The 23,820-nt window shown below is 31.5% G+C and overlaps 3 protein-coding genes across 3 annotated transcripts; 1 reads left to right on the top strand and 2 right to left on the bottom strand.

Annotated features, from left to right (window-relative positions):
* Window positions 1-1,798: 1,798 nt before the first annotated feature.
* Window positions 1,799-3,691, bottom strand: LOC121120559 (beta,beta-carotene 15,15'-dioxygenase). Its single transcript, XM_040715438.2, has one exon. The coding sequence runs from the start codon at window positions 3,631-3,633 to the stop codon at window positions 1,909-1,911; it is 1,725 nt and encodes a 574-aa protein (XP_040571372.1). The 5' UTR covers window positions 3,634-3,691; the 3' UTR covers window positions 1,799-1,908.
* A 2,498-nt stretch (window positions 3,692-6,189) lies between these two features.
* Window positions 6,190-16,198, bottom strand: LOC121120540 (uncharacterized). The gene is made up of 6 exons (XM_040715425.2): window positions 16,144-16,198; window positions 13,389-13,548; window positions 7,562-7,754; window positions 6,901-7,316; window positions 6,496-6,624; window positions 6,190-6,424 (listed from the first exon to the last, which is right to left on the bottom strand). The coding sequence occupies exons 1-4, from the start codon at window positions 16,196-16,198 to the stop codon at window positions 6,957-6,959; spliced, it is 768 nt and encodes a 255-aa protein (XP_040571359.1). The 3' UTR covers window positions 6,190-6,424; window positions 6,496-6,624; window positions 6,901-6,956.
* Window positions 16,199-18,163: 1,965 nt separating this feature from the next.
* Window positions 18,164-21,221, top strand: LOC121120531 (cilia- and flagella-associated protein 157). The gene is made up of 5 exons (XM_040715415.2): window positions 18,164-18,401; window positions 19,453-19,741; window positions 19,854-20,197; window positions 20,276-20,579; window positions 20,640-21,221. The coding sequence occupies exons 1-5, from the start codon at window positions 18,211-18,213 to the stop codon at window positions 20,853-20,855; spliced, it is 1,344 nt and encodes a 447-aa protein (XP_040571349.1). The 5' UTR covers window positions 18,164-18,210; the 3' UTR covers window positions 20,856-21,221.
* The last annotated feature ends 2,599 nt before the right edge of the window (window positions 21,222-23,820 follow it).

Below are 23,820 nucleotides of genomic sequence, written 5' to 3'. Positions count from 1 at the left end.
TTCTGAGGACGAAAAAACTTGAACTAGAGATGACGTAAAGTACCGGTACCTAATATTACTTGTTAGAGATACTTTGTATATGTAGATTATGTCAGAGCCTTGTAAATACTCACAAAAGTGATATTAATCATTTATTTCTTGGATGAGGGGTGGGGGAGATTTGACAAGGAGGAAGGCATTGCTCTATTATTCACTCTCCCGGTGACAAAACTGGCGCTCTTATTAGTTAGAAAGTGGGAGAGGATACATAAATATTGACAAAGGACATGAAATAATTATAGGCAAATTAGTTTAATAACTTTAAATCTTTATTTATTCAAAAATGGGGAAAATGGCCTCTTACCCCTTCCCCCCCCCCTTCCAGTTACAGTGTCTGACATAAATATGAAGTTTAACTAAATATAAACAAAAAAAGGCAAGAAAAGTTTTTTATGTTAATTTTAATTTTAGGGGGAGTTAAAGCATTATAACTTAGGATCGTTAAATAAACAAAAAATAATGAAGTTAAAAGAAAAAGTAACAATGATGTCTTAATTCTGACTCAGACTTGACTTGGACTCAAAACAGTTGGATTCAAATACAGCTCAAGATCATTTCCATTTTTATAGATTTCCAAATACTACGACCAAATATAACGAGATCTTGCCTAGGACGACACAATTAAGAAATGTCTGGAAGTAACTAATCCTTCGGTGCATGTTGAATTTAAATTGATCCTACTACATTGTAATATTTTCTTAAAAGCATAGCTATACATTTTTAATTACATATGATAGCCAAAATTTCTTCACAGAAATAATAAGATGGCCAATAAATATATAAAACTATATATATATATGCAACAATGGATCAACGAGAAATTGTAGTTATATCCTTTTGGAAACAGAGCATATCTATTAGGGTGGGTCGTACTTTTAATTTTTCGAAAATCAAAAACAAGTAGTAGTTTTCTATTTTGTTTTTTCACTTAAATTTAAGAAATGAAATTTTCAATTCAGATTCGATAGTCTTAAGCTACATCAATTTCACTTTGAAAATGAGAGAAACTACGGGGTTTTTTCTATATTTTCTGTACTAACTTTTTTTAATGTAATTTATAGATATTCATATTAAGGCAACGTATATTCATTGTCCCTTATGTGAAGATTTCAAATAAGAATACATTTTTATTGTAACTTAACATTAAGTTAAGTAGGTCTACAATTTGATGGTGCTATACTAGGTGTAATTGAGTCCGATCGGTAGACTAAGTTAACTTTTCAATATTTTATTATTCATAGCCAAAACCTATTTCAACATCATTTTTATAAAGTTTTTATGAATTAATTTAATCATGCATTAACGTAAATCTTGAAATGAATCTAATTAAACTTGTGAGAATGGAGGGAATACTTGTGAAGAACTAAAAATATAAGAAGATATAACACCGCTCAACTCAAGACTAGGTAAAATTTCAAAAAAGTTAAAGTGCAAGAAAATGTTCCTTTTGTCAGGAAAGGAAACGAAAAAAATAGACAATTCTCCATAAAAACATAGGACCAACAATTACAATAGAGGAAATTGCACACTACATTGTTACTTTATATGAACTAAAATGCCTTTAATGCAATGCTTAGGGATTGCTGTAAGCCAAATAGATCCAGTTTTGTTTATGGACGCCTCCCTAAATAAGTTGAGAACAATACAGTTTCACAATATAACACAATCCATGTTATTCATAAATTTTTACATATTTTAATGCTCAATAAACCTTATACCTCACTTATTACAAGGGTAATCAACAATGAATGGACATATCTTAACGTATTCATAAATATTTATTCCAATGTATCTTTAACAATATCTAAATATACACTTGAGTATACTCTTTTTTAATAATCAAGTTAATTATCACATTTAGAATTGTAATTAGAAGAATCTCTGAACAAAGTGAGTGTGAGCTCCAAAAGGAATTGCCTCATCAAAGTTGGCTCTGGCTATCTCACGCATGTTGCACGCATTAATAAAGACCAAGTAGCTTCCTTGACGATCTCTGGAGTTAGTTACACAAGAAATGATAACACCATCATCCTCACAGGATCCAGAAGGATCGGGAACAAATACAATCTCACTTGGATGCTCAAACTCATCGCCAGTTTTCCAGACTTTCGTCATTCCAGTATCCACATCAATTTTTGTAATAGAGTTGGAGAAACTGTTTCTTGGGTTGAGACCATGAATCCATCCGACAACATATGTATAGCCGTATCTACGGAAGTTGAAGTGGGGATTGATTTTTGGGCTCTCCATTCCGTACTCTCGAGTTATGATTTTGGGGCGGATGTTGATCACGTCATTACTACGAATAGCAGTGGCTTCATTCCATTGTCCAAAGTTCAAGTCAATTCCTTGGTCCATGTAGTTCAGTGGCAAAACAAAGCGCATAAGGCGAGAGGTGGAGCTGTCTCCATAAAAGTCAGATCCAGAAGACTTTAACTTTTCTACCCACATTGAATCCATGACCTCAGGACCATCATAGGTAAGCATGTCCACAATTATGTGCTCACCAGATTCATAACAGTTCACAAAGTTAAAGAAGAAGTAGGATCTGTCAGTGACATAGTTGATCTCAATGTTGCGACCCGTGTTCTTGTCCACAATGTAGAAATGATTGCGTTCTCCGGGCATCCATTCCAAGCAGTCTCTAAAGGATTTACCTTGAGCCTTGTGTTGCTTGAGTTTGTTTACATCATATACCATGGGCTGTTCACAGAATATCAAGTAATTGTCTGTCATACCAAAGGAGTGAAAGTATCCAATATGATGAGGAAATCGAGATGGAATAGTCGAGATGAATTTAGTTTCAGTGGGGAAATTATCTCCCTTGTAATTGACTTCAGGAGATGGCCTCTTGAACTTGATGAAATGATACTTGTTCCCAGTCACAACAGAGGCAGTCAAATTGTAATAGTCTCCATTGTGATCCTTGAGAGGGCGAACACTCTTCAAGTTGAATAAGTGAGACATATCAATAAGATCACCAGTTTCCAGGGTATCAGGATCAACAATACGCTCAAAGGAGGTATCATTCGTTGCAAGTAGGAGATCTCCGAATTGGTAGAAAGAGGAGTTGCAGTTATCTCTAGCTTCCTCCTCCATCATGAGTTTTTCCATGCTGCTGGATCTGTAGTTGGACATGGACCCCTCACCTTTAAATCTACGAATGTTTCTTCTCATTGGGCCAGGTGATTGGTAAACAGAGATTTGGTAGTTATTGGAATCCACCATTTGAGTGCTGTACTCAATGTTGGAAGAGGAAAAGGTTGAGTGATGTCCTGAGCTACTTCCCCGTTCATGCTCACGAATGTATTCATCGGATCTGAGATTCTTTTTGGTAAAAGTGATGTATTTTCCCTTTTCCTGGATTTTGAAGGAACTCATCATGGAGAGTCCGTCCATCCAATGCTTTCTGGAGACGGATGAGTAACCAGAGTCTATATTTCTAGAAGAAGTGTTGCAAAGACCTCCAGAGGGACCGTTGTAGAGGAGAACTCCTTGAACCCAGGCAGGGAGTTGTTGTCCACTTAAATGTCCACGGACATCAGAACAGGTGGTAGTGTTCATGAACAGGTTCTTGTTGAATTCCTTGTTCATGTTGAGGATTGGATTTTGGTATGTGGTTTGATGATTATGTATCAATGAATTGATGACTTATCTCTTCTCTGAAGGTGTTTTTATAGTGTGAAAGCTTTTTAATATTATTATTAAATTATGTATGACCCTAAAAAGAATTCATTTATCCGTGATAGGGGCTTCAATTATATTTATATTGATTTAATTGTCAGTTTCAATTTTTGTATTAATAATTTATTTTAAATAAATTATGATAGAGTAATTCTTACAACTCTTTTATTATTAGATTATATAAGGAAAGACCCGTGTCCACTCATTTTGGCACGCTTTTTTTTAGCATGCATCTTTTGAGCGAGCCTTTGTTCGGTGCGGATCATTTCAGCTTGCTTCAATTTAGCGTGGTATCATTTTGGGGTATTATGTATATATTATATAAGAATTCCCTTCTATCAAAAGTAAGGACCATATAATCACTAAATAGTCGAATAACAACAATAAATATAAATTTGTTGATGTTAGGCAGTAAGCACTTCTTAATTTCTGTTCTTGATGGACATGGGATACGTTCTGTTTACTTCGTGTAAGCAGTATGCCTGTCTCGAGCCTTTTTCAATGTTTTCATATTATGTCGTAGGAGTCTGACTCTTCAAGCAATGCAATGGCCAATATCTTTTAGTGGCTCGAGTAAGATGTTAAAAACTACTTATCACTGGTCCTAATCATCTTTTTGGAAAATGTCTCTTCCAATGTGCTGAGAATGAAGTTGACTTACGACTAACAGCTTCAGAGGAGAAGTGGAGTGAGATGATGAAAAGTTATTGGATTAAGAGGGGGATCCTGTGCTAGAGGTTAGAAACTGGTGAGGAAGAGTATTTTGATGCACCATTTGGTAGGACTATGGATGCAAGCTGATGATTTCGAAGTTCCGACCCTGCTTAACATGAAAATAGTGAGGGGGGAGTGTTGTATTTAGTTCTGTATTACCCTCAGTTGAATGCCCTAGTGAACATTCCCTCATAACCAAGAATTTTAACTCATCAATTAAATAATATTATATATTTATGGTTTCTTTATCGAGATTCCTTTATTTGAATGTGGTAAATCGCCTAGTGAGGTGTTAAAGGGATGAAATATGCGGATAAGGGTTGATGTTCAACTCCGTGGACTGTGAAGATTCCTGACATCTTCAACTCTTATCTGTATTTAGTTGATCTATTTTGTATTAGAATAAACTCCTATATTATCTAGTATACTTCTTGTATTCTCCCTTTAGAGGATGTTACGGGTCAAAGATGAGACACAGTACTTCATTATTTACCTCTAGTCTTAAACTATCTCATCCTTCAATAAACTCTTTTAACTTTCTGCAATCAACTATATCATTCAGTTTTTACATCTCCATAATGCACTTAGGTATATCATGCTTAAACACAACAAGATTTTTTTTCTAATTCTCACTCTTCTAGGATTTGGTGCTTGATGTAATATGTTTGAAAATGGATACTTAGCAACTTTTTTAATTAATTTATGAATCACCGAGATTAAGCTTGTTCTCAGAAAAAAATGCAACAAAACCGTGCTCTTTTACTGTAAATTCAACCTAATTCTGTCGATATATACTTATTAATCTTTTTTTTGTATAAAATATAACTATTTCAAGAATTGCCTACGAAAAGGCTTGGATTTTATATATGCTATGGAATTGGATAGATTAGGAATGACAATTATTAGTTAGTGTCGAAGAAGACCTATACGATTAAATTAGAACAAAACAAAAATTGATTATATTATACAAATAGTCTTATTTTTTAATTAAAAATATTTAATTTAAGTTTTTGGCATCATGGGCAATAAGAAGTGTATTTCTATTTTCGATTGGACATAACAATGGCTCGATTAAGTCGAAATGGGTACGTTGCCACTATGTGGCTTTCACCCACCTTTGCAATTTATTTTGAGACACCGCTAAGTCCGGGTTACCATAGATTTTCTGTAGATTCTGTAAATGAGTCCTTCAAAATACAAATGCGTTGATCCCCTCTGCTTTGTACAAACTCTATAGTACAGACTTTGAGTTGATCATGTACCGCGGGAAATGGAATGCAATTTAATAATTCAATTAAATATATACTTATTTGAAGTCTTAGCTTCAATTTATCGTGAATGAATAACATCTAGTGGATTATATTGAGAATAATTAAAAATATTAAGTTTGTGACAAATATTTAAGCCTAAACTTTTACTTTAAACGATTTGTATTAAACATATCCTTGGATTTAGTCTTAATGAAACATTAGTTATGAATGACGATAATCAAATTTAATCTGCCTTTAAAGAAACAGTCTTAGAGTATAAGACCGATTAAATGAAAAATAGGTTTTTGTTCTATAAAATTTTTGCTTAGAATAAAATATTAACCTCCTGTAATAGTGTCATTTTCTTGAAACGCGTCATCACGAATGAATGGACCTCATTGTCCTCGGATATTGTTAAGACTCTCTACTTTATTTTCCGATTGCGCCTTGAGTAAATTATTGCTCTAAGTGGCTCTGTTATTGAATGAAATTTATATCTGTATTTTTACAATATGTCGACCAATTTTTATTTGTCTTGTCATTATTAGTTTATAAGCTAGTTCTTATTAAAGTTGAAGCGGAAATTGTATCTGGACCTTTACTACACCCGGTATATGTAAGTAAACTACGCCGTTGACATGAATGGTGTTAGGTCAATATCCGTATGATCAATCTGTTGGTATTGGAGCTAAATAATTGCCAACATCCTCTGTTTTCTCAATGATATCAATTACTATCTATAAAAATATATATATATATATACATTTAAGTAATTATGACAATCTCGAAATTCAAATGCATTACTAACTTTCAGATCTATTATGTGGGCTAGAACAGAGGAAATCTGTTCTTCGACAATACTTTTCTTTCCCATTGGATCAACTCCTCGATGTTTCCTTAATTCTCCTTTTGAAATGACATTTATTGGAAGGATGACCTGTAGATAAATCAAAGGAGAATCTATATCATTGAAGGAAAAGTTTGTCTGTCTGTCAGCATTATATTTTGAATGTGCAATTAGTGTCAATTTATGTAGAAGTGTGTGTTACAAAAGGTCAGGGCGTCATATAAAATCAAAAAAAAAAAAAAAAAAAGGGGGGGTACATATTTATATTATTATAACAGAGTTTGCTTGTCTGTTTGTGGACGCCACCTAATAACTCCGACCAATACAGGGTATAGTAAGATAATAATGAATCAAACAAAGCCTCACTTTTCTTGATTGAACATATTGCCAAAGGGTTTGAAGACTAAGCTTAATATTTGCCATTAGGAGACTCCTCTGAACCTTCTCGTTGATACACTTTTCCTGAATAATTTTGAGCTTCGTTTTTTGTTTCTCTTTTCATTGTATTTGATGTTCAAATCCCCTTGCTCCTTTTTCAGTTGTATGATTTGCTCTTCATGTTCCTTTTTGAGATTATCTAATCTATTTGCCTTTTCTTTTATCTGGTCTTTGATACTGTTCAAGGATTTTAAAAGATCTTCTCGAGTAGTGATGAGGGTTTCACATCTCTTCATCATCTCATCGATATCCTTATAGCGATTACGCGATATCTCATGCTCTACAAATTTTTGAAGATATTCCTTAAAGCCTTTTTTGACAGATACCAAGTCCTTTATATTTTCCTTGAAAAAAAAAAAAAAAAAAATTAAAATACTTTTCAGTTAAAGCTCATTTATTAAACCTCTGTTAGTGAATACCCTTTTTTTTATGGTTAAACTTTTAAAAAAAAGTTGCATTTATTCTAAAGGACACTTCAAGAGCATATTCCTGAAAAGTTCATCTATAAAATCCATTGTAAACATATTTGGAGCAATTTTATAAACTTCCGTTACAAAGGGTTAGTTTAGGAAATCTAATATTGGCTCACTTTTTGATCTTTTAGTAAAATAATGTTTTCCTTCGTCTCTTCAAATTGTTGTTCCAAGAAACGCTGCTCTGACAACTCCTCTTCCTTTTTAGCATTTTCGAATGATACTTTGCTCTGCTTTTCTCGTACAAAATTGTTAAACTTGACTAGATTATTTTTCAAATTATCTTGATCATGTTTGACTTGTCGAATTCTGGAATTAGAAGATCATAATGAAATATGGAAAGTGTTAAGAAAAAGGAAACGCAATACAAGCAAAAAAATGAAACAAAAGTTTCATAATGTTAAAGATTGTGAATCTTTAACTTAAAACTATTTTGGTATGGGACCTGTTTTCCATATTTAAGTTTGATGACATAATTTCCTTTTATGAAATAGTTTGATCGATTTTTGAATCAGATAAACTTTGAAAAATGATGAAAAAAATATAAGTTTATGGTTTGCGTGCAGACCTCATTTTTTTTGTGGAGTAACAATAATTTCGATTTGTGCAGTTTATAGGTGTGTTTGGACCTTTTTATAAGTCTAAAAAGAGTCTTAGATGCCAGGAGACCCCATTATCAGCGTTATTTATGACTTTTATCTATTAGGGGTCCGCCTTTGTGGATTTAAATCATCTCTTGGGATTGTTCCCTTTTTTCTTTCTTCTTCTCTTATTCCTCTCTTCATCTGAAAGGTTGTACCTATATGTATATGAGTAGTAGTTGACAGAGCCATATAAGTAGAGTTACGTCACCGGGCTTGTATTCTCTTTGACTTCCTCAGGTGTTTAGTCACGGCCCAAAACATTCAAAATTTAATATTATGTTTTAGGTGAACAATTCTACAAAGTCGATTTATTTTGTTAAAATATCCCAAGTATGCCCTCTTGTCACGCGCCGTGGATTACAGGAATCGTTCTTGAGCTGAGAGGATGAACACAAAAATGAAATGAAATCTTTGGAAACCATAAAATAATTCTCGATTGTACTCTAAACATTTTGAAGAAATAAGGAATTCCAACTCTCAAGCCAACATTGCTCAAACATCTAAAACCTAAAGTTCCAAGGCTCACAAAAAACTCCAACAAACCCAATTTTATTCAGGAGAACAATGGTGATGCTAAGAAAATTTAATAATGAAGGAAATCTCAAGCAACTTTTTTATTTCTAATTTCAAGTCAAAAAGATCTCCACAATTTCAGGATCATACATACTTCCCTCCTTATTTGGAACCTTCTACTTCCGAAAATAGAGAAATAGACTTAGTGAACATGAATCTAATTTCATCAACAATTAAATGAATAAAACTTCTTATAATAATTTTTTTTTTTTTTTTGCAATAGTTACTTTATCGTTGGAAAAGGGTAATTTTATGCTGTATTACAGATATTTCTCCTGAGGTAAAACATCTAAGGGAAATAAATACCAACATATAAATCCAACTTGGAGTCTATGAAGCAGAAATAAAGGAATTAAAGAAGGAGTTGAAAGAGAAAGATGTCAAAATTTGGGACGCAGAATCAAAGTTCAAGTCTTTAAATTGCGCCTTTCTTCGGTATTTAATTCAAACCATATAAAATTTTTAAATTGCAAGTCTTCAAATTCCAAAATCTGTCTTTGGTCTAATAATACCATTGAGAATTCACTTCAGATAATATTCGTTGATGAACTATATGTTGTCAATTATTCTATTGCGCCAAGAACTGTTTGGATCAATTTGCAAAAATAGAGGCTTTATTCAAATCTTATTTAAATTAATTCAAGAAATTGTAAACTCAGTATCTGAAGTAGCGGTTCCACTAATTAAGTCGTATATGAATGTCGCCAAATGTCATAAAATTTTATTTTTTACTGTGTTTTTAGTATGTTAGTATAAAATACTATTAGTATTCCATTTTTTCATAATAATTAAGCTCAATGAAATTATTTTTTTAAGTATTCATTTATTGTATTAAGTTCTTTTTGGCCCATTTGATATCTGTCACAACGGGGCGCTAAAATCTTGTGACGTACTCTTCTTATAGGGTTCTGGTAGTTGAGAAAATGTAAACGGAACATTTGCAATGATGGAATCTCTAAAACCTCCCAAAAGACTCCCGGATGAGATTTCAAATTAAAAAACAAATGGCAAGGGATATACAAATGTTATAAAAAAATAATTCCTCTCATAAGGATACTGGTTCGAGTGAACTTGGGAAATAGTTATAAATAGATATAGATATTACTTGTTCATGTATTTAATTGTACAAAACCTAGAATTTTGATGTAAGTTCAACCCCGGAGCTAAACATTTAAACTATAATGTTTATTCATGTATCTGTATATACGCATTAGCTCCGGGTTTATGTATGTATTAACATATTAATGAACGGTGAAATAAAAAAATAAAAATAAAATGATAAACAACAAATAAACAAACCGAAATCATCACTTCCATTCAATTTATTCGATCTACATGAATATAGCTATATTTTTCATTAAATTATGTCATGATTGTAATGATTTATGTCAGTAGCTAAACTAGGAAGATGATGCAAATATCCCGAGTACACTACCATCAAGGAGCTCACTTTTGTACATTCTATATGATTCGAGTTAAAGTGCCAAAGGAGTTATTTTAACGTTGAACACTTCATTTTCTTGTCTGAGCCAATTAAAAAAAAAAAAAAGATTATTATTAATAACTAGCATTAGTATCCACAATTGCCCGAAGTAATTATGGGTCAACGTAGCTTCAATAATATAGGAAATAACTCCTTAACCCATCCTGTGCTATTATCCGTTTCTTTGTGAGCACTCTCGCACGTAGCTACTCAATAATTAGACTTTCTCTTCTCAATAATCAAAAAATAATATTATTAATCATTTTAATATGATGTGTCGAGCTAGGAAGTACTTTAGTCTCTAGAGCACTCACTGCCTGTGATTTACCTACTCAAGCTCCTTGCTAAGCCCAATCTAGAGTGACTTTCATTATTTTATATATGATATCTTCTTCTTTTTAATGAGGAAATATGATTGTTTGGATCACATACATATCTTATTTTTTAGTCGTTAGATGTCTCTTAAGTTCAATCAACTTTCTTTGACTTTTTCACAAGAAATAAAAAGTTTTTAATTTTTTTTTTTTTTTGTAAAAGAACATATCACATATCATTTTAGTCAAATTGTATCAATTCGCTGAATACTCAAATTGTATTTCATGGTCCCATAATTAAAAAAATCTTACTGAACGATACAACACTTTTACTAATTTCAATACCAAAAATAGGAGAAAAAAAACAACAATTTTATAGACGAATTAATTTAAAATCTAATTTTACTTTTTAAGATTTATATCTATCATTAACATTATCTTCAAACATTTTGAGATACAATTTAAATATTTTCGTCAAGATGCAAAGATTTTTTTCATTCTGAATCATAAATATTAATGGCTACAAATGAAGTTGGTGGAAAAGTCAAAAACGTTTCAAAATTTTATGGGGGAGACATTGAATAAGTGATGGACAATTTTTTTCATTCTCTAAAATGTTAAATGAAATTGAAATAAAGATTAAAGATATCGAAAGTATTCTGTTATTCATTATTTCTAATTATTAGCGTTAGTACCCGGCATTTAACATATATACAGATAAACATTGTTGGACTCAGAGAAGAATCAAGGATCAACATCAAAGTAATTCCTGCCTATATCATTGCTAGATACGAAGTAGCCTTGTTGTACAACAACCCTTCTCTCCCCTCCGATTTATGAAGTTATATAGTATGTTTGAAAACTACATATTTTCTGCATTTTATATTGATTGGATATTAAGCATCATTTTAGAACTCCATCTCAAGAAAAAATTATATATACACATTCAATCCTTCATAGATTGACAAAATAAACATATGTACATAGTACTTGAACATAGTAATCATCTCTCAAACGAGATTTCCTTTGCGACAAATAATTTTAAACACCTAGGGCGGCAACAAATTTCAAGTAATTTTTTCCCCCAATCTATATTTTGTTTTCCATTTTCCTTTTCATAGTTTTTTAAGGAGTTCATCCATGCAATTATCTTTGCATGCAAATGAAAAATTTCTTATAGGAGCTTAATCCAAAAAGCTTTGAATTTTATGTGGATACTTTAATAGCTCAACATAATAATAATAGTTAATTGAGACTATAGAATGAAAGTGGCTTTCTTTTGTAATTAAAATGAATTTGAGTTTTGAAACAACTCAAGTTAGAACAAAGATGGGTTCAAATGAAAATACATGGTGACAAATAAGTTCTTTAAGATATGTTTTAGCTTATAAATTCAATTAAAATTTAATAATTAGCATAAATTTTTGTGAAAATGATATAATTATTTATAAAAAAAGCTATTGCTCGAAATAGCCATCCTTCGCCTGGATTAGGTGGTGGAGATGAAGAAGCACTTACCCAGAGGCAGCACGAACAGTTTATTCGGAGATATTGGCCCACTCCAGGATAAGGACGCGCTTCAGACTGTCTTTTGTGGGTGGTACTTGGTACAAGCCCTGTTCTGAAGGATGGATCACATAGAAAAGTGAATGAGATTCAATTCAGGGTTGATGTGTGCTTTTTGCTGTGTGAGAGGGTGCCTCGTCTTGGCTGAAGATGTAAGGGGCATCAACATATGTGCACTACATCCAGGAAAGAATCTTGTCGACCAACGTTAACTTGTTGACGTGTTAATTGATCTTCACTCTCTCCTCAATGAAAATGAGGGGTAGTTTCTTTCCGCTTGTGCAGACTATAAAACTGGGCGGCTTCCGATACCTAGTAATGTTGCAGAGCTACCTAGGGAGTCTTTTAATTGTCTTGCCTAAAAGACAGTCATATTAGGCGTTGTGGATGGCCTCAACGGTCAACAACTTTATTCGTGCTGCTTCTGATTTGTCCTCACCATTTAATCCGGGAAAAGGGTGGATATTTCATACAAAAGATTTTCAATTAATCTATATTACAATTTTATCATTTTCACAAAAGTCTATACTAATTAATAAATTTATACTTAATTCATAAACTAAGGCATATATATTTACGAAGTTATTATCACCCTGTACATGAATATAATACTGCTTCTTAAAATTTTATATTTTACTGCTAGAAGGACATGGCTCAAACATGTTCCTAATCATAAAAAAGGAAGAAATATTAAAATTGAGCTATATTGATTAAGGTTTAGAGGTTGAAACAGCCTTTGAAGGAGTAAATTTTACCTTTATATGAAAAAAATATAATTCTTTCATAAAAATAGGCAACATATCGTTAAAATTGATAAATTTATAAGAAATAACTAATTAAACAATCTTTAAAAAATGTTTTTACAGTCGTCCTCTAAAATTAATATTTTGTATAAAAATGATTAATTAAAACTTTTTCCAACATTTAGGAAAACATCTTTTTTTTTTTTAAAGTGTAATGAACATAAAATAGCAAATATACACGAAAAAAAACTATAAAAAATTGTCTGTCTGTCTTGGACACCTAATAACTCCGAGCAATGCCGGATACCCCCGCTTGTAACTAAATATGACTATTAGAATTATGCGAATTTCAAGTTTCCATATCAAATTTGACTTTGTTTATGAGCATATGATATTAAACTACAATTATTTATGTTTACCATTTTTTGAAATTGTACAGTTTGCTCGAGTTTTTCAGTTATTGCGAATACAATTACATACATATTTGACCCCATCCCTTTTCATCCCTCCATAAGATTTTATTAAGGCTAGTAGTTGGGAATTACTTTGATTTTCTTGGGGGGTTCTATTACCTTTTTAGGGGGAAAAATGATATTATCAAATCATAAAAATATAATTACCTTTTTTTCAAATTTTCAACCTTTTTTTTATATTGCTGATTCGTTTCGTTGAGGGCTTTCTCAGCAGTTGTAACATTTTTCTCTCGATTGATCCTTTGAACTTCCTTACATTGTGGTATGTTCAGTACCACCTTTCCACCTGCAAGTACTTCCAAGGGCTCTGAAACAATTTAAAAAATCCATGAATTATATTTCTTGGAAAAAAATTACAAAAATCTACAATAAAATTAATATATAAAATTTTTTGGAAAAAATTAAAATATTGAAATATTAAATTTTTTTGGAAAAAAAAATTAAAATATTAAATTTTTAGGATTTTTTTTTTTTCAAAAATCCAAAGTCGTTCAAAGAAAATGAACGGGTCCAAGTATTATGTATAAATCTGACAAATATAAGAAAATAAATACATATAGTATATATCACGCGCCATTAGACAGAATGAAGATAAATTAAATAAATTTTTTACTTCAATTAAATACATAGAAATAAAATGTATTAAAGAAGTATATAGGGCAAGAAATGACTAAAAACATAAAAGAGTTGTCTGAAACATTTCCGACCTAACAAAGATGTAAGACATTTTTTCTGAACTATATTTTTATTTCCCAACATAGTCTCCATGTTCTCCACGTGATCTCTGTAACTCAGTGTTTTTTTCTGCAAAATAATTGTTCAGGAAGGGGATTGCATCTTCATTTGATTTCATTTTTGGACTATATTTTTGTTTTGGGCGTATTATGGTGTATCCAAGTTTCATCTACAGAAATTAATAGGCGTCAAAACTCAGATTTATGGTCCCTTAACTGCACCAACAGAGGGATACTAGATTTTGTCCATTTTTACGAACCCCCTCACATCAACTTACTCGAAAGACTATTATTAATAACTGCACATCCCAACTGGCTGAAACTTAAGCGAAAATAAGTTAGATAGATGTGACTATCTTTTATTTACGAGTGCTGGCATCTTCTCGTTGATGTCAGAAACTTTTCAGACCCCCCTCGTATGTGCCTGTCCATTTTTGTTATAATATCTTAACTAGATAAAATGCTACGGGGCGGAATGCATAATTCCAAAGATCTGGGACTTGTGTGCTTAAAAATGCTAATCTGCGGCCCACTATTCTGCACATCAGTAAGTAAAAAGTTATAAATGTAAAGGTGCCTATTTTAAGTATAATAAAGTAGAAAATACTGTCCACTTATAATTTTATAACAATGATACATTTTGTGAAAAAGTCCAATACGTAAAATTCTATAGAATATGACCTGCCAGTGTGTAAAAATAAAAGAAACCTAAAAGGAACGTAGTGATCCTGACAATTAGAAGAATGTTTGAGAGTAAAACAGATTAGATTTCATGACCCTCTTTAAATCAGCTGCAAGCAGCAATGAGACTAAAGAAATAAACACAAATCCCTACCCATGTATAACAAGAATGTATACGGTGGAATTACTCCATTGTTGACATGCCTATGACAACGTGTCTAAACCCCCTTAATCCCCCTCCTGTAGTAGTAGTATCTTGTAAAATTCGTTAAAAAGAAAACTTTTTTCTTTTAATTATTGTTTTTGGTATCCCATCTTCTTTGCAAATTGCTCAAAATCTGTTCCATTAATATATGTATTATTATAAATTTAAATTTGTGTTATAAACTTTAAATAATATATATATTCAAGTCTTCAAAGCTTGTAAGATTTATAATAATTAATACGCATCATATATCCATCAGAAAGTTTGTCTAGATTAGAAGTCCATTTTTATTTTTGTCGAGAAGTTACCAAACCGAAATTCATGAAGAAAATTGCAAAAACTATTTTTTACAAATTTTGCAAAAAAAAAAAAGTTGAAAAAACATTTATTGACATTCTAATTAGAAACCCAACCCTACTTAATAAAAAATTTGTACTTGCAAAAACAAAAAAGTTGTAGAATAATGTTGTCGAAAAAATAACTCTCGATAACTGGCTCATTTTTGCAAATATTGTAGAAATTATGCAATAAAATGTTCAGAAAATTGAAAAATTTCTATGGTACTGTTAGTGTCTAATATTTTAAATACAAGATGTATTGTGTTTTGGTATTTCTTCTTAAAAATTGAAAATTGCCATTTGATGAAAAAAAGAGAAAAAAATAAAATTTATGTTTAACAGAAATATATGTCATTTTCTAAATAATTATTCTATGTATCATATTTATATGAAAACAAATCTCCAGACAAATTTTACAAACTTTTTAGTATCAACAAATCCAATATTCAATTGGAAATCCATTTTTTCTTGCAATTGAAAAAAACAAAACTGCTTTTTTCACTGATTTCTTTTTTTTTCCCATAACTTTTTTGATTTTGAATAAATTTAGAAAATGTTCTTATTCATATAGTTTTTCTTAAAGACCGCAGTCACTTTTTTATTTATAATGCAACAACCCCTTATCTAGTCTCCTTGAGCTAAAAAAAACAATGTTTGTGTTTATGGGTATAGAATAAGCCCCCCAAATTTGAGACCCCAAAAATCTACCCTTCTGTCTTAATCTGACCAGGTTAAAAAAATACCCATGCTAAGTGTCAGTCTCTTAGATCCAACGGTGTGGCAACTCATACAGAATACTTAAGTACAAACTCTATTTCGTATATATACAGATGATGAAAGCTTTAGAAAATTATAAAAAAACCACTCTTCAAATTGCCAACAAGTAAAAAGGTCTTATTTTATACAACTTTACGAATATATATTTATGAATCTTATCCTCTTACCAACTTCCTTTCGCCAATTGATATTTTTAAAATAGGTTGAAAACTCATCGTTCATTTTTTCCACCACTATGTCTATTATATACTTCTTATCTTCAAGTTGAATCAGGTACACCCTTCCAAGAAACCCTTTAGTTTTACAGAGTAGTAGTTTGATCAATGGAAGAAAGGAATAAATATATCCCTCTTTTCCAATCGTTAAAACGTGTTACTGGGACTTGTAAGTTGTTTATTATTTTTTCTATATTATATATAAATTTACAAATTAGTGATGAGGCAATTAAAAAAAAGTCCGATTCTACATCCGATCCCAACATTATTATAACACTTTAGTTTTAGAATATTCTATATATTATCATATTTTTACTTAGATAGATCATTTCCTCAGATTCAGGTCGGTTTCAATCTTGAAATATAAATATTCGAGTAAATTTTGGGCACCTTTCGGATCAATATCCAACGGTACTTGCCTCGAATGATCATTTTACCCAAAGTTCGGACCTTAATAAAATGCAGCCACTTATCTGAAAAAACAGAAAAAAGGGTCAAAGTCAGTTGGTAGTTAGTTCAATCTATGTAATTATTATTAAATAATGGTTGATAATTATTCACAGATTAATGAGAACTAATTCGTATCCAGCCAATGTATGTTAAGAACACTGATTAGATGAAAAGAAGAAGAAACAACGCCAGCTGGCAAAAACTATAGTTACATTTTTGTGTTAGTGTGGTAACACCGTGTGGAATAACTACACAATGCAACCCTTTATGAATATGTGGCTCCAAGCATTCAACAAAATATATAAATAGAAATGCTATGTTCAATATAGATAATATATTTTTTTTTATAATTTGGATATGCATTAAGTATTTATGATCCGTAAAATTCGAGTACCAGAACATGGTTTGGGTCTTAGATCTTATTTGGATAATACAAGTTTACTTCTAACGTACCCGGTTATTTCGGATCTGTCCTATCTCTATATGTAGGTCAACTAATGTTAAGACAACTACTAGCGAGTCTAATGGGTAAGCCGGCACAGTAAAATGACCTTACACGTTCAGAAAAGTTCGGTACCTCTCCCAGATATGAGACAACATGCATTACATTTCCAAAACTTATTGCACTAAAATAACAATTGCTGCTTGGGGTTGGAACACTTTTTTACATTGATTTTGGGTTCAATTGGTTTTTTCTTTGTTTTCGAGCATTTTTTTAATTTGATATTTTATCCTATTAATAAAATAAGGTTTGTCTGTAACTATGACAAAAAGTCACAAGGTATAAAATCAAATATAAACGTTGCTATGTAAAAATTAATGAACTCTCTCACGCCTTTTTTTATTTAGCATACGGGGAGCACTGGTTTGTTGGTTATTGTTAGTGAGTGCTCTAGAGACTAAAGTACTCATCATTCATCCCATCATATTATTTTTTCCCCGCTTGAATGTGCTCCTGACAAAGGGACAGTAACATTGAGGATTTCTTGGGGAGTTATCTTACCTATTATTAAATCAAAATTTGCCTGTTAGACGTCGCCTAATTACTCCAGCTAATGCTGGGTACTACCGCTAGTAAAATTACAGGACTAAAGTAATTAATTAAAATGATTGTTTCCTGTATCTTGACGGAAATATTTCACAATTGTTTTCTTCATAACTTAGACAAGGAATAAATAGTTATATACCATTAATAAACAAGTATAGATAAGAATTGGAATAGGAGAATTGAAAATTTCACCTTATTTTCCTGATGCCGATAACAGAAAAATCACCCTATTCTCCAATTTCCGATTCCAGAAAAAGTACCAAATTCTCCAATACCTAATTCCAATTAATCGTCCTATTACAAGTACAAATATTATATTTCAAATTCAAAATATTAAATAAGCATCAGAATCATACGGAAGTAAAGTATAAAATGTGTTCAACAGGTAATTTCTTACTCCTTTCCCTTACTTTCTATTCTTATGGAAAAATATGAAATATCTACAAACCTCACCTATTGATTAAACTCTTATTTACCTCAATTCGGTCAACACTTGGAAGCAGATAAATTTTCCTTAGGTCATGACTAAAAAAGTAAAAAATAAAAAGGGTCAAAGTGATGGAGGCTCAAAGGGAGAGGAACTAAGAGATAAAATATCCGAAGTTGATAAGGAATGGTTTGGTATTCAAATCAAATCCTTAGAGGAGAAGCTAGAGAGAAGAGTTCAAACAATCAACTCATTAGAAATTAATAATAAGGATTTAACAGAGAAGTATTTAGCTTTAATCCAGCACAATTTATTAATTATAATTCATTATATATCCAAGAAAAAATGTCAAATGGAATTTAATTTATCATTGATTATTATTGAATACCGATCCCGGATTCGGAAATCTACTCTCAAGGAGGATTTACTTTAACACTTTTTGAGTTATCCCACGGTTTTGCCTCAATAACACAAAAATTACACTATATTGTGGTGTCAGCTGTCGTTTTTTCTGCTTCTTTTCCTCTTATCAGTGTTCTGTGCGTTGACTGGTTGAATTAGAATAAACTCATAATAATCTATGAACTATTCTCAACAGCAACTATTGAATAATTCCATGGTTGAAAAAAACTACTTCCAAATTTTAGTCATTTATTCCGTTTCTTTTTGTAGTAAAAGTTTTTAACTCTCTACTTCTTTCTGTTTATCTTTCTTTCGTCTCTGTCCTTCTTTAGGGCCAGACATAAATATACTTTCATTAATTCAAAAAGGAGTTGTATTTTTTAAACATTGGGATGGCCTTATCTCGAATTGACAAAGGCATAGAGTGTTTTTGAAACGAGTCTTTGTAAAGCTTAAAGGTCATACTTTCAGCTATTAATTGATATATTTTTACGTTTTACAGATTTATTCTTCTTGGGACAATGATCCTCTGAAAAAATAACGCAAATCTTCAACTTTAAACAAATCATTATAAACGTGATAAGGATATTATAAAAATGATTTTGGAGCCTTTCAACTTTCAGCTTTGAAATATTTTTATATTGTTTATCTCTATCTTCAATACAAGGCATATAAAAAAGCTTTGAAACTTAAAAATATCAAGGCTCTGAGGGTTATAGGGAAAAACTAAAGTACTTTTTATAGTTAGGGGATTGAAGGGATGATTAATTTCAATCTATTTACATCACATGACATTTTTTGATCTAGAATGGTGAAATTGTTAATTAATAAAATAGACTTATACATATTTTCACGAGTGTCAGTTTTATTTATGCCTAATTAAGTGTTATTTTTTCAACTAATGAAACAATATTAATTATGTACCTTCATGCAGATACCATCAACTTCGTGAAGATAAAGTAGATGTTGTTGCTTACCTGAAGCGAATGTTAAATCAAAGAACAGATCAGATTGGTGAGCTTCAGGCACGTCTTGTTGGATTACAGAGTGTTCATTCCGCAGATGCTGAACACTATAAGACTAAAATCACTGATCTTGAAGCTGAGTTTTCACACTCTAAACAACAAATGGAATCAGATAATATGGTGCTCACTAAAAAGTTGGATGCATTGGAAGAGTTTCGGATTCAGAGAGAGCAGCTAATGAATAAGTTTGAGGATCAGGTGAGTCGTTAAAAAATATATTATACATATTTGACCAATGCAGGTCTATGACTACGATTGGGGAGGGGAGCCAGTGGTACGTTAATTAAACTACAACATTAACTCATTAAAGAACAAGAAAATGGATGATCAAAAATCAGAGTATGAGAATCAAATATATTCTATTGAGCGGAATCATATCATCGAACAAGACCGACTCAAGAAAGATATGATGTCTAAACTAGAGAACATTGCATCAGAATTCCGAAAGGCAAGTCATGCTCAAATGGCTGCAACAACTCAAAGGACCATTCGAGAAAACGTGAACCTTTCAGCCCAAGTCTTTCAACTCTCAGATCGAGTCTCAAGTGTAACAAAGAAATGCAGTACTCAGGATAGTCAACTTTGGAAAAAGGAGCAGCATAGCCAACTACTCTTGAAGGAAAAGGAAAAGTTGATCAAACAAAACACTTATAGGTAATCAGATTAATGGATTATGATATTACTACTTTCAAAGGTATTTGAGACTAATAATCTTTCTACTTAACAACACAGGCTTAAAGTCATAGAGGATTTATCGAAGAAAGTTAAAGAACAAAAGAAACAACTGGCTCAATTGAATTCATTCTACGAGGAGCGCCGTGAGTTTGAATCCAAATTAGCTACAAATGCGGCAGAAATTGAGTGCTTAAAGACACAATTAAAAGCTACTTCTGTTGCGTATAAGGAGCAAGAAGAATCCGTTACACATATGGAGTCAACTCTGCATAATGTTTCTGAATTGAAAAATTCCGTGAATGAGTGTCTACACCAAGCGAATGAAACGATCAAATCCGCTCTTTATATGAGCACTGAACATGTAAGAAATCTTGAATCATTTGTCTATCAACGTATTTCTATCATTATGTTATTTTGCAAGGCTCAAGATGAGGAAGGGAATGAGGAATTCACGCGACAGAGGGTGTTAAATCAATTACTTGCACTTTTAAATGAGGCAATACATCATCATCCTAATGGACAATCGCCATCAAGGATTGAGCAAATGAGGATCTCCTTCAAAAATGAAGCGTCCTTTGACGATGATCGCCACGATATTGATTATGTACAGGGATCTCTAGGCTTAGTCCCTGAATAATAGGGTAGATTTTTAGAAATGACGATCAAATAGTCAGCTCAGCTGAGAGACCGAAGCTATTGTTGAGTGAAGAAGACATCTATAGTACTAAGAGTTTGTTTATTGATGTTTAGATTATTAGGAGCACTTTCTATTCACTCATTTCATGATGTTAGCTTTTTCATTTATTAATTTGACATTTAAAACATTTCTTCTATCTAGTACAAAAATCGGAATGAAAAAAAAAAAAAAAAAGTGTTTAACACATTCCATTAAGAGAAAAAATTGTTTCTTGTAATAATAAAAACATGGCTGAACATTTGTTGTTTAATGATTATTAATAATGTTTCTAGATATCAAATTGAATAATAATAATTTAAAAAAAAACTTAGATGTAGTTGTGTATAAATTAAGCCCAAAATAATTCTTTTTTGTAAGAATATATTTAGACCCCTTGTAGGAAAATTTCCCCAAATGCTGTAACACAATATTTGTATATATAAAATAATGTGGGTTAGTTTAACCTTCTTTTAAAGTTCAAAATATTTGAACGTTGAGTGACCAGGAATTGACGTTTTCTTTTACTTATTTTAATGAATAAATTATTTCATTTACAAATGTTTCATTATTTCGTAAATAGGTAACTAAAATAGTATTTTTGTTTCCCCCAAAAACAGCTGGATTTTGCTATTACGTAGATACATAGTTCATCGCAAAATGTAAGCAACAAATAGTGTCACGCATCCAATATTTTGACAAAAAATAACCAAGAAAAATATCAAGGAAATTAACTGTAATCTATTAAGCAATTTTTTGTTTGTTTTATTTACATATTTGTGTGTATGTACCTCCTTCACCTCGTCACTGGATATCCCAACTTCAGTGATGTTGAGCCCCAATAACTCCTTTCCCACGGCTTCCACGCTTAGCCAACGAATATCTTCAGTCAAGATACATAGTTTCATCAAATTCGATCCAAATATTCAAGTTTTCCCCAAGAGTCCGTTCATTTACGAACTAAAGCTACAGAGATTGCCTCTTTAAACAAGAGATCTAGAAAGTCACACTCAAGAGCTCCAACAAAATCATTAGCCAATCCGATGTAGACACCGTTATGGAGCTATCAGATCACCGTGCATTCCTACTCCACGGAGACCTATTTCAACACTTTTATTTCAAATACCTTCTCCAATCTAATTTTAGTTGTTATATGTGTCCCACATAATTCTGTCTATGTTTTTGAGTCCAAAGGGGGTGGAGGGTGAAGAAAAATATTTCTGATTTATCATATCCTTACTTTATTTCCATACCAAGTTCCCACTGGATTCTTTGGGATCCATTTTAATAAGTCAAATAAAACCCTGTCATTTCCTCCTCAGATTTAAAAAAAAGAAAGTCGTTCAGAGTAATAAATATACACTTACAGGATTTTTATTGAGGATAGCTCAGAAATTTTAAGACGTTATAAAAAAAATCCTTTTTGCTTTGTTAGTAGTGTTGGAACAGTATTTGTTTTTTTTTGTGAGCTATCCGTTCCCTCATCTCAACTGATACGTCATGGCTATTTCATAATTTATTCCTTTTCATAAATAGACAAAATAATAAGTTATACTTATGCTCCGTTTCCAAAAGAACAGGAATATAACTTCATATTGATCCCTCGTCGTTTATTTATATTAGCCAATTTATTACTTCTATAAAGAAATGTTGGCTAGAGTACACAAATACAAATGTATATCTACGCTTTTAATAAAATATTACAAAGCAATATCATTGTAATTTAGTATCGAATAAAATACTATTAGTCTCGGAGCCTGCCAAGGAAAATTTCAACCCATAAGGTACATAATGTTTTACCCGTTGACATTACTTATGACACCTAGAACGTTAATTTTTTTGTCAGCCAGGGATAATTTGGATTTTAAATCTCCTTGTCACTGTCTGTACCTTGTGGGGTAAAATCTTCCGTGGCAGGCTCTTGGACTATATGTAAGATTTTAATATTACGAAATTTATAATTATTTAATTTAAAAAATTGTGAAGAAATAATATGACCGTGATAACCTGAGAGTAAATAAGAGATAAATAGAAATTTGTGTGAACGACTTATTTGGCTAAATACGAGATGATTTATGGTCACTATTCTATTTCTTTTTGAAAGAAAGGTTGCGTGTTAAAATAAAGATAACGACATGTTCAATGCTCCTAAGGACCGATACATCGTTCCTACGGTCCTAGGCATCTTTTTATTTTCTTCACTCTTAGCTAGGATTGAATTTAATAAAACGAAGAAAATAATGAATACTCTATAGAACTTAGTAACTACGTCATTGTTGTAGTTAGCATAAAAGAGCGATAAATTATAATCAGTGATTAATATCCGGTGTATTTCTTAGATGGGCTGTTTTTTTCGAATTAGTATTCTGAAGAATGAATTTTCTTTTCCTTAGTAGATGTAATAATTATTTAATGATTTAGTAGTGAAAATCTATTCCTAAATAGATTCAATTATATTAAAAACCTGTTAGAAAATTCGAGTGTGCTCATAATAGAGCGTAAACTTGATTATTTATTGCAGAGTAATAATTGTAATTCCTTGTTGGACTCGAAGAAGTGTTGGGTATCGAAATCGGAGTAATTCTAGCAAATCTTCTTTATATAATTTTCTCCTTTTTCCTTCCTTGTCACAGATGATTGTCACTGATCTAATGAAACGTTTTCTCCTCCAAAACATTTTTCAAATTGTCAGGGTTACCTGTTCATTTAGTGTTTTTTTTATTTTTTAACATCCCCATTCTACACTGGATTTTCATCATTAGTTATAATACTTATGCCTTGTTTCCAAAAGAACAAGAATACAATTTATTGTTGACTCCTCGTAGTCGTACTCGTAAAAATATATTGGTCATTTTGTTATTTCTATGAATAAATTTTGCCTATCATATACAAATAGAAATATAAACCCTTATAATTAAACATTACTAAG

Source organism: Lepeophtheirus salmonis, chromosome 1 (genome assembly GCF_016086655.4).
Source record: "Lepeophtheirus salmonis chromosome 1, UVic_Lsal_1.4, whole genome shotgun sequence".
Lineage (NCBI taxonomy): Eukaryota > Metazoa > Arthropoda > Copepoda > Siphonostomatoida > Caligidae > Lepeophtheirus > Lepeophtheirus salmonis.
Note: the sequence above shows the minus strand (reverse complement) of the source record. Positions and strands in the feature narration are given on the sequence as shown.